Source organism: Ipomoea triloba, chromosome 11 (assembly GCF_003576645.1).
Source record: "Ipomoea triloba cultivar NCNSP0323 chromosome 11, ASM357664v1".
Taxonomy (NCBI): Eukaryota; Viridiplantae; Streptophyta; class Magnoliopsida; order Solanales; family Convolvulaceae; genus Ipomoea; species Ipomoea triloba.
The window spans coordinates 15,298,203-15,309,935 of NC_044926.1; the positions used below are offsets into that span (position 1 = coordinate 15,298,203).

Here is an 11,733-nt window from a genome sequence, read left to right on the forward strand (position 1 = left end):
AAGTATTACCGTTTCAAACGTTATAGTCCAAATATTAATCAGATTTATTAAGTGTCATGAATGCTAGAAGCATCCCTAATATATTCCTGGTGTTAGGGTAGTGATTTTAACATTTAGATTAAGCTAAAAATAAGATTTTCTCTCTATTAGCTTTGTCCTATCAGATCCTGAAACTCTGTTCATTCTCTCTAAAATTAGTTTGTGTTCAAAGCATGTTGTTCTAGTTCGCCGAAGAGCTATAATTTGAGTGTTCGAACTATAGTTCTGTTGATTCATTTTATTCTGAGAGACCGACACTACAACACTCCTAACACCCTCGGGAGGTACGGAATCGGTTTTAGGAGAGAGTGTATACTCGACTTGAATCCTTCGTTTATTCTTCTCATTTTCCTTGGTACGTGAGATTAATTCTTAAATTCAAATCCCTTTATATATTTTCACATATATATTGTTTTTGATTTCAAATCAAATTGTAGTGGGATTAATTTTCCATATAATTAAATCCTTGTACTAGTAGTGTTGGGATATTTCGTGTGTGTGTCTATATATTATTTTTGTGTAAAATCGACTTATTCATTTAATAGAAGATTGAATGCGAGACGGTGGCTATGAAAGAGGGAAACCAGGCATACTTGCACCCTTGGGAACTTGCTTCTATGGAATCAACTATACATTTTGGAGCGCTTAATGTCTTTATATGGTATTTACTATTTATGATTTTAAAGAAAGTATTATATCGGAGGCAAGAGTAAAAAAAAAAAAAAAGTAGTACAATAGTTAAAAAATTACATCAGTGTTCTTGTAAAAAAAATGCTTGGGAGGTGGGCTTACGATTTTCCCTAATAATGGAGCTTTATAAGTGAAAAATCGTTTGGAAAGCTAGGGCTTCTATTTTCAAACTTTGTTTATGAAGTAATGGTGTGGTAATTTTCTATAGCCACCACCTTGCCCTGCAACTTCCATGACCAATATCGCCACTGCCTGCCGCCCTCACCATGGCTACCCAAGCTTTGTAAGGTCTTCGTCGATCGGCGTCTTTAGCTTGGTTAATGATTGTCCCAATCTGAACGAGGATCCCTACTCGTCTTCATCAGAGCTTTAATTTGTCCCAGACGACGGTGATGGCCTATCAAGGCAAGGAAAAATGACAGAAATGTGACAAAATATAGGGCACTTGACGAAAAAATGAACTTTTTGAAAAGATGACAAAATTAGGAAAAACGAGTTTGGTAAATGTGTGTGGCGTCAGAAACACATTTCCCAAACTCTAATGACTTTAATTTTTTTTTTCCTAAATACGAAGTTAAACGCATTTTAGAAATGCGGATGATGTATTTTATACATCAAACACATTTCCGAAATGCATATGATCTTTATAAAATAAAAATAAAAAAATCCTGGCGTTGCCTTCTCCGCGAAGGAGAAGGCAACCTAGTTGGGTTGCCTTCTCCTTCGTCAGAGAAAGCAACGCCAGGAATTTTTTATTTTTATTTTATAAAGATCATACGCATTTCCGAAATGTGTTTAACTTCGTATTTAGAAAAAAAAAATTAAAGTCATCCAAGTTTGGGAAATGCGTTTCTGACGCCACACGCATTTCTCAAACTCGTTTTTTCTAATTTTGTTAGCTTTCCAAAAAATTCATATTTTTGTCAGGTGCCCTATATTTTGTCACATTTCTGTCATTTTTCTCAAGGCAACAGTGGTTGTAGAAAATGCAGTTGAGCTGCCATGGCAGCCAACAAAGAAAATTTTGAAAAGAAAAAGGAAAAAATGATACGGTAACCAATATGGTATTTAACCGGTTGTTAACAAGTAATAATAGGTCAAAATGGTTCAATTGCATTTTGTTTATTCTGTTTAAAAGTTTAATTGAAGCTTTTTGTAGTTTGGTGACTCAGTTACATTTTCATAAATAGTTTAAGGTGTATTTGATTCTTATCTCTTAATAATAAAAAATAAAAACAAAATATAGTGGACAGTGTGTATAGTGGAATTCTGTAGAAAGATGTGCTCCAAAAACTCGTGCAATTGGAATGAGGAAAAAAATAATGTTGGAGCACTTCTCATGTGCATAAATAGTTATGTTACGTCTTTCTTTCTTCTACACTCTCCACTCTATTTTTTAAGCTTTAGTTCAATCAGGTAGAGATATATAATAAAATTAGAAATATAACTCCGTATATGTATTATATTATCCAGGATTGTATTGTATTGGGGAAACGGTTCAATTACACGGGCAGCAGTGCAGCACTAGCATTGATGGGAGAAGAAATCTTTGGTGTGTAGGGGTGGGTAAATTTTAGAAATCTAAGAATAAGTTAGTACAGTAAAAACAACCCCACCCCTTGTTCAGTAGTAGAATTTTTCATTGCCTTGTAATTCTAAGCAGTAACCTGCGGTGTGTATGTTCCATTGTTTGGCAGGGCAGTTTGAATCAAGAAATGCATGCCCCAAGCTTTGGCAAAGCAATTGCTTCTTCTCCTGCCTTTCACCCTCTCATCTCATTTCCTTTCTTCATCATGCACTACCGGCGCGAGGATCACTCATGCAACAGAATGTCAAAATGATTGCAGTTTCTGTTGATTCTTTTTGTGGGCAGGCAGGCAGGCATGCAGCCAAGCTCCTGCTATTACAATGGTGCACTTTTCTGTTGATCATCATTCATAAATGCTTTCCCTTCTTTCCTGCATTTAGAACAAGAAAAATCTAAGAATAAAGCAGTTAATAAACTTACTGCTGCTAAAGTAATTGAACAAAATGTTAAAAGGACTACCAATTTTCTTCTTGTGATACTAACTGCTTTTTCCTACTGTCATCCTCAATCAATATTTATAACATACTCTCTGACTACTTTGATTATTGTCTGCTCCCATTTGTGAAGGTGAGAACTCAACTAAAAAGGAAAAAGTTGCATCCATTATACCTTTGTGGACTTAAAAAATTCAAATTACAGGCACAGAATAAAGATGAAAAGTGGAATAAGAAACTTGGGGAGGTAAAAGAAGGGTGGCAATCAATCCCTATAGAATAAATTTGGCAAGGATTAGAGATACAAGTGTGGGAGATCATGAATAAATAAAGGGTCAATTGAAGATAAAGAAACAAGTGTTGCACAAAACCCTTGCAAAGCTTTTCATGAAGCACAAAAAAATTTGGATAATGAGAATAACCTTGGCATTTCCTAAAGATGGCACATCCACAGGACTGCAGGAGAAACTGGCATTTACTAAATTCCATGGTGCCACAGATAAACATCTCTGAATTCTTGGAATGTTGCTTTTCTCTTCAACTTCCTTACATTCAACACTATTTCTACATATACCTTGTAAATTCATTACAGGACATGCAAAATTAGGAAAATGTCCTGAGAAATGCAGGCAGGCTGTAATTTTATTTGTTTAAATTTTTTGGGAAAGGGTGGAAGATAGGAAAGCAATCAACTGCAACATCAGAATAGCTCATTTTTTATGCATGAGGTTTAGTACTCTGTTCTTTTATTAAGCACAAAGAAAATTCCAAGGTTTCTGAAAGGTACATAAATACGCAACATAAATTGAAAAAATGGAAAACTATAGTTCTACATGAAAAAATATCCTTAATTAAGCATCAAAAGATCTAGCTATGTACATGTGTATGAAATACATGAGAAATAGGTGAAATTATCTTGCTTGTGTCAGTCGGTGCATCAGATATAGAGAAAGCAGTGAGTGGAGTCTCACTGTCAGTGCATTAGATGAAGCAATGACGGTGAGATTTGAGTGGTTAAGACCACTTCACTAACCCTCATCCTCCGATTGAAATTTCTGCGATTAGAGTTGGTGGACCACTACAACCTCCACCACAACCACAATTCATCCAAACAGTCTTTTGAAGAGCAATTGCTCTCCCAAATATACCCGAAATTGGCAAACCTCTTACAGAATGAATTTCACAATGAAATAAAATACTCCGAACTAATGTCATTCTCTTCAAATGAATTTTAAAATCAAGAGCAAATTGCCATTTTAGTCCACTGACTATAGGGGTCTTGTTAATTGCAGTCCACGACTTTCAAAACTGTTAATTTCATATCATAACTATTCAATTTTTATCAATTTTGATCACTCCGGCCAAATTACCGGCCAAATTCGCCGGAAAGTCTTAAACCCTAAAATAATGAGGGGTATTTTAGTAATTTTATAGGTCTGTTCTTCTTCTCCAATCAAATTTTGTTTTGCTGCGGCGGTGGCGGCGGCCATAAGCTTCTTCTTCGGCCTTAAGCGATGCAGTATGAGCTGACAATTAAATCAAGCGTGATGATGCACTCAAGCTTGTACAGTAGTTGTACTGAATCTATATCTCTCTCATATGCTAAAATATTGTGTTTCCTTGCTTCTATGTTTGGGCAGAAATGCACAATACATATTTGATGTAGGTGACGCAGCCACGCAGGGAAGGTGGACAGAGCTCGTAAGCTTCTTAGCTTCTTCGGAAGCGGCGGTCACCGATGCTGTCGAAGAGAAGGAAAAAAATGAAGAAATCGGGCTTTAGGATTTTTCTGTGAAGAAAGCGGTTGCCGAGCCCGATCCAACTCTAGTTTCAAAATGAAGAAAGCCGTGGTAGCTCGTCGGAAAAAATGGAACTTCGCCGGAGAACAGTGGAACATCGCCGGAGAAGGAAGAGGTGTGAAATGACTAAAATGCCCTCATTATTTTAGGGTTTAGGATTTTCCGGTGAGATTTGACTAGCAATTTGGCCGGAGTGACCAAAATTGATAAAAATTACACAGTTATGGTATGAAATTAACAGTTTTGAAAGTCGTGGACTGCAATTAACAGGACCCATATAGTCAGTGGACTAAAATGGCAATTTACTCTAAAATCAATTACAAATCCTAACCAATATTCTACATCGCTTAACTCTAGCATACAGAAGTGGCTTAAATACTTAATACCCATGTACTCTATTTGAATCATTAATTTAATAAATTTATCAAGTTAATCCTTGCATTCTTAAAAAAGGTGACAATCAAGGACAATTGTAAAGTTTCAAAGAAAAAAAAGGACAGTAAAGTCTGTCAGTTCACCCAGTTGTTTGCTTATGTGTCACTGACACAGTTGACTAACTTAGCCACCACATCATTTTTCAATTAAAAGAAAACTAAGAAACAAAAAAAAAAAAAAAAAAAAAAAAAAACTATAAGAGGCCACCCATTGGTTCTACAGTTCTACTTCATCAGTTTCAAAGACTCCTGTGACTACCCACTGCTGAATCCTTGATTGAGAACTATTTATGCAATTAGTCAAACTGTACCTAACAAGCAATTTTGCATGCATCACTACTCAAGACATTAGTTATAGGAGCTCCATTAATCACTCTAGAGCAACTTTGTGTAGCTGCTATCCAATCCAAGGGGCATGCCTCACACGGTTTTTTTTTTTTTTTTTTTTAATTCAATTGAGAGGTTAGCTAACCACATTAATGACACATAAGCAGACATAATGGTGTCAACCAACTAAGTCTATTATTGTTTGTAATGGTACAAGGATTAAAGTGACCAATTTAGACTAAAAGGAACTTTGTCCAGAAAAAAAAGTATAGGGAATGATTGCAAACTTGAACCTATAAAATTATAAGAACGAAGATAGATTCCTATCAACTGTGATCATTTCACTTTTTATGCTCTCCACTGACATTCATTTTGGAAATAACTACAAGAACACAGATCAATGCTCAATTAGTAATTAAAAATTGTAAGACTCTTGAAAGTAGAGCCACGTGTCAGGCAGAAAAGAAAATTGGAACCTGTGGCAGAAGAAACAAATCATAAAGCCTCCTTGATATTAAAGGTTCTTGAAATTTCCCTGGCATGATCATATTCATTGAGGTCAACCAGCATCTTTTTTAGTCTACGAGCAAGTTTTCCAGTCTCTAACTCTGCTCCAGTTGATAAATGCTTCTTCTCCAACATTCTACTTAGTGCTAACAAATAATCAACCAGTGGTTGCAACTTTGGACTACACACAAGTAAACAACAAAGAAAGCAGTCAGTATCACAAATTTATGCAAGACAGGCACAAGAACATTATTCCACAAGACAGGCATTGAAAGAACAAAAGTGCAAATGAAACATGACATTTGAATACATATAAAACAAGAAGAAAATTAAGATGAAGAAATTGGAACTATATAAATAGGCAATACCTGTGATCGCCAATGACACTTGGACCAGCCCAGACACCATACAATGAAGCAACAATCCTCTCAGTTCTTGTAATTGCATCATCAATGTCTGATTGAATGTTCCGAAGGTGTGGAAGAATCTTTCCGCTTAAGAGTTCATCAAGAGCAAGCTTCTCCAAGACAGGCATTGCAAGAACATTATTCCACAAGCATATATTTCTCATTAAACGAACAGACATGCCGAACCTATATGCTGCAATACGAGCTGCATTTGGTACAGCCTTCATTAGAATTGAATCCCACTTGGGAACCTGTAAAAGTAAGTATAAAATCAGATAGAACCATTCACCGTTAAACTAGCATGTCAACAAATATTTCTAGAGAATAAAAAGATACCACCAACTTAGCCACAGCATCAGCAAGACGGTTACGCAAAACAGCTACCAAATCACCAAGAGCCGAACTAGACAAGGGGACATATCTAAACACCAAGTTAATGGCAGAGACAGCATATTCTGTTTCTCGAGTGCTAAGCATGTCCCAACAGTGTGCTAAATGATTGTGAAGGATAGGAATTGCAAGCTTTTCAACAAGCTGAGGAATGAGGTTGGCATCAGCATCATCAGAGCTAAATTCACTATCATGTTCAGGAAGTCCATAATTGAAGAGTAAAGAATGCCTGGAGACAAATAAAAAGAATGATATGCTAAATACAATGTACTGTTGAAGGTCAAATATTTAATTAACACTCTCTTCCCTGGCTAGGAATTGCTACAATAATTACTGTAACCCCACAAAAGCTATAAATCAATAGATACATCGACAATTCAATCACCACATAATATATCTAGCAGAAATATCTTCAATGCGAGCAAACTTCAATGAAAAGTTATAAGAAATTGTGAACCTGATGTAACTAGTAATAAGAAAGCATTGCTAGTTTTCATAATTAATTTGTAGGGCAGACATTTTGGCCATTTTATAATTACTACATAAAAAAGCTTTGGTAAAGATCATAAATCTCTGCTATTAGAAATAAAGTATATAAAATTAAATGATCATTATTCTTTTTCCAACCTGTTGATTACACCTATTGATCCTACTTCCAACATGCCTTGTGCTGTATTGTTGTAAGTTGCATAACAAGTTTTATACTAGAAAGACCACCTGAAAAAGGCTTCAGTATAATTAACTACCATGAGTTGAGAAGGCATACCATTTCATATCCATAAAATCTGCATCTTTATGCAATGGATCCCATTTCAAAAGCTCCAATCTGACATAGGGAGAGAGAATAGCAGGAATGCTTAGAGACATATAAGCATCACGATAACTTGAAGAATAACCTTTCTTCCATCTCTCAAACTTGTCAACAACCACTGCTAGTTGAGAGTATTCATCATTTGTGTCACTGAATATCTCTTCAGCAACCTGAAGCAATTGATCACGGTTTGACCTGTAGGCTGTACTCTCACTGTCACTTTCATCAGTGCTTGATTCACCTTCTACCCGCTGATAGGAACTGTCATTTTCGATGGTTGACATTCTTTTAGTATCAGATTTTGCTCTCCTATGTTCTCGAGCCTTTTCTCTCCTTGCCATATCCATTCGCTTTTGTTGATTCAAATCTCTACCAAATTCATCTAGCTTTACAGGTAAGTCCCTTAGCCTTCTTGCCTCAGCAGCAGCTCTTAAAGCAGCTTCTTTTGCAGCAACTATTGTTGCCGCACTGCTACCACGTTCACTAAAAACTTGCTTTGCAGCACTGATAGCATCTTCTAGTTCTCTCATTTCATCTTCATTATTGGCAACCCTTCTTTCTAAAATGGCTTCTGCTCGTGCTTTATGAAGCTTCTGCATCTGGTCTTCTAGTTCCTCTATGTAAGGAGCTTTCTCCTGCAGTGAATAAGGATTTCAAAATGTAATTTGGATTTGCTATAAAACTAATGAGACTAAAAGTTATCAAAATGGACTACTGGTTATCATGTGATTGCATCATCCATCCTTAATTTAAATTTTAAGGATCGGTTATTCATTTTATTTGGTTTCAAACCTTAATCACTCAAGTTAACTACAACTTTAATGAAACTATCGATTTGCATCATTTGAATCATTAATGACCTAATTTCCTACCTTTTGAAGTACACTGGGTGATTTACCAACTCTACTCAACCAAGCCTTAACCCCAATCAAATTAGTGTAAGGAAGGTACATGGACTATAATCCTATACTCAGTTCCATACTTCCATGCAACACTAGACAACAATCCAGGGTGATTCTCCACCAATACAAATTCAATACTTCTTGGTTTCTTGGGTAATTTACAAAAAAAAAAAACAAAAAAACAAAAAAACAAAACAAAAAAAAAAAAAGAACATGAAAGAAATATGAGATAAATGTGTGTATGTGTGTGTTACTTAATCAAAAATGTAAGAACAATAGTACAATTCAAGAAAATAGCATTAAAATACAGAAATTTGCAAGTCAAAAATTATATACACCATACCTGCAGAAATGAACATATAACAGAAACAAAGTCGCGAAGGTTTTGCATAAAGATGTACTTTTCACCAGCAGCAGCTAAAGAATTTTCCAAAGTAGTCACATTTGACAATGAAGAAGACAAATTTTCTTCAGTCTTGGACAAGGATGCCACAGTCCGGGCATGAGATTCCTGACCAAGGAAAAATGAAATGCAAAGGTGATTAAGATATTAAAATATGCAAAAGTGGTAATGTATACTAATTACTATCAACTTCTCCACAAGGGCAATTGTAGTAACAAGTTAATCAAATGTCATAAGGAATCATTTAAGCACACTGGTAGTAAGATGATTACAGTCTACAATATGTACATAAAAATATGCATAAATCTTTCTCTTTGAGCAATTCATGATAATCATCCACTAAAAGCAATGCACATGACAAATGAATATGAAGCAGCTATCTCTAGAGGAAATGGTTACATGTAGTTTCCGATCATGACAGTAATTATGATCATAAAACTCATTTCAAGCTCGAAAGTATAATGACAGGGAACTTCTAAACAATGTCCAAAGTTTACGACAAATTTTGTGCGTTTAGTAACTGGAGAAATGAGTCATATTTCAAGAAAAATAGAAAATTGGAAAACAGAAAAATGTTTTGTTGTGAATCCCCTATCATATAGTTTTTCTCTTTAAAATTAACAGTAGGCAGTTAGCAGTTTACACAATGTATTGTTCAAAACATGACAAAGCTTTAGGGCTTAAAGCCATATTAAGATTATTCTTACAATGCTAGTGTGTTTCTTAAGGAAATATACCATAATTTATCATAACCAGATCTAAATTCAGTGCTTATATAAATTAATATTCACTTAAAGGCAGGAACAATTTGTCTCAAGATATATACTTAAGAATAGGAGATCAAAATGATTCATGTGAGTGCAAAATTATACCTTAAGCCTACACACATTCTCATGCAAAGCTTTCTTGGCAAGCTCAGCTTGCTGTGAAATTGAGATAGCATTTGAACCAGGCCAGCCCCCAGCTGCTCCTGTAATATTAGGACTAACAACAGGAGCAACAACTGTCTGAGCGGAGGAATATACACTAGCTCCTGCAATTGGATATCCAAACTTTGTCTGCTGAACACTCTGAACCACAGGGATACTGTTGACACCATTACCACTACTACTCACTCCTCTACTAGAACCATCATCCATCCTCTTTCCCAGGCCCTTCCTCACCTGCTCTTCTTCCCAAATTTTATCCTCTTCATCCTCACTATACACACTATCATCTCCAACATCCTTCTGCCCGGACTTATCCTCATAATCTTCAAAGACTCCCCTCTTTCCACTATCAATTTTTTCCCCAAAAAAACCAATTCTCCCTTGAAACTCTGGCTCCTCATCACTCAAACCATCAGTTTCCCCATGATTACTTCCTCCATCTAATGCAATATAGTCAGGGGCAGCTGCCCGAGCTTGCCTGAGTCTCTCCCGCTTCGCTCTTATGGCATCTATCATTGCCTGGTCTGGTATCTCTGGCCCAATATCATCAGTTGCCCTCAAGACCTTCCCCAACCCCATTGAATTGAGCCGGTTCACAGTATCCTCTCTATCTATTCCCACAGACCCACCCTGTCTATCAACCCTCGCTTCATCATCTTCACTATCACGTCCCTTTTCCATCTCCGGGTCTACAGAAGCCGCTGGTTTAACAAGCCCCTTCAATACAATTACAGGCTCCATTGACTCAGGTTTTGGTTTTGGTTTCGGCTGAGTAGGGCGGGAACCAGCTAGGGTTTTGGTGTTCTTCTGGAGCTCAAGGAGAGCTTCTTTGGTGTAGGTACCAGCTTGGGGCTGCACATTGGAGGGGAGAGAAGGCGCTAGGGCACTTCTCCCTTTTATTACTGAGCACAGCTTGTGAGAAGACGATGGCCTGGCGAGCCTAGAGCTCGAGGAGGAGGGTCTAGAAGGGCGAGTGAAAGGCGAATCTTCGGACTCTTCGTCATCTGCAAAGCTAAGGAGGCTCTTGGGAGCTAGCGTTGAAGATTTTTTCGGCTTGCCGGAACTGGCGACGGGTTTGGCTTGGGATTGTGTGGAGTTGCCATTAGGTGCGATGAACGCCGGCGTTTCATCTCCGTCATCGTCGTCTCCGCCGCGGCGGCGAAAATTTCTGGCTTTTCCGCTCATGTCTCTGTGGTGCCCTTTTTCGGTGGCTGTATTCTCGTCAGGCTACTCCAGCCTCTAGGGTCAAAGATGAGAGAAGAAGAAGAAGAACAACGGGAATCCCAAATTCTGTCGAGAAAGCCTATTGAGCAATTGGGCTCTTTTTATTTATATCGACGGCCGAGAGTTGCGTATTGGGCTTTTAAAAAATCTAGCCATTTAGGTACCAATAATAAATAAATAAATAAGTATTTCATAACCAATTGTTATACTTTGGACCATGGTCACAAAATGACGTCGTTTCAATAAGTGGAATAAATAGTTTTCGTAAATTTCCGTAATTGATACTACAGTTCATCTCAAATGATATTACAATTGTGTTGAACTAATACTGCAGTTGTGTTGAAAGGAAACTACAGTTGCGCGAAACGGATGCCGTTTTATTCGTCTAGAACTGCAATTGTGTTGAACTGATACTGCAATTGCGCGGAATGGATGTCGTTTCATCCGTCTAGAACTGCAGTTGTGTTGAATTGATATTACAGTTGTGTTGAACTGATACTACAGTTGTGTTGAAAGGAAACTGCAGTTGCGCGGAACGGAGGTCGTTTCATCCGTCTGTTTTCATTAATCAAAACGCTATCGTTTTGGTGCGCGGTCCACAGTAAAATTTCCGTTTCATAACACTTTTATTTAGATATGATCACAACTTGATTTTGATATTGAACTACTGATTCCCATGTCTTAATTACAAGAAGCCAAGGTTGAAACCTTTAACAGTATGTTTGGTCTATAGAATAACATTCATGGAAATAGATATATTTCATTATTGGGAATAACATTGCTAGAAATGAACTATTTTCTTTGTAAGGGGAACAATCATTTCTAGGGGACCCTTGATATTAGCTTTAT

The 11,733-nt window shown here is 36.9% G+C and overlaps 1 protein-coding gene across 6 annotated transcripts; it reads right to left on the bottom strand.

Annotated features, from left to right (window-relative positions):
* Positions 1-2,159: 2,159 nt before the first annotated feature.
* LOC115995560 (transcriptional repressor ILP1) lies at positions 2,160-10,947 on the bottom strand. Of its 6 annotated transcripts, XR_004093527.1 has the most exons (9): positions 9,604-10,947; positions 8,672-8,839; positions 7,382-8,061; positions 6,562-6,844; positions 6,187-6,476; positions 5,788-5,999; positions 3,174-3,325; positions 2,777-2,896; positions 2,160-2,687 (listed from the first exon to the last, which is right to left on the bottom strand). XR_004093527.1 is itself a non-coding variant. In XM_031234621.1 (7 exons), exons 1-6 carry the CDS (start codon positions 10,843-10,845, stop codon positions 5,807-5,809), a joined length of 2,856 nt encoding a protein of 951 aa, XP_031090481.1. In that variant the 5' UTR covers positions 10,846-10,947; the 3' UTR covers positions 2,160-2,687; positions 5,788-5,806. The 6 variants fall into 6 exon arrangements, 3 of the variants coding, with proteins under 3 accessions (XP_031090481.1, XP_031090482.1, XP_031090483.1); XR_004093528.1 differs by lacking the exon at positions 3,174-3,325; XR_004093526.1 differs by lacking the exon at positions 2,777-2,896.
* Positions 10,948-11,733: the final 786 nt, after the last annotated feature.

What these genes read in the sequence shown, in the direction of transcription:
- LOC115995560 (XM_031234621.1), bottom strand. Translation starts at nt 10,845, where the DNA reads ATGAGCGGAAAAGCCAGAAATTTTCGCCGCCGCGGCGGAGACGACGAT. An exon ending in TTATATGTTCATTTCTGCAG is followed by an intron (nt 8,062 to 8,671) that starts GTATGGTGTATA and finishes TATTCACTGCAG; the next exon opens with GAGAAAGCTCCTTACATAGA. An exon ending in AGTGTCATTGGCGATCACAG is followed by an intron (nt 6,000 to 6,186) that starts GTATTGCCTATT and finishes ACTTGTGTGTAG; the next exon opens with TCCAAAGTTGCAACCACTGG.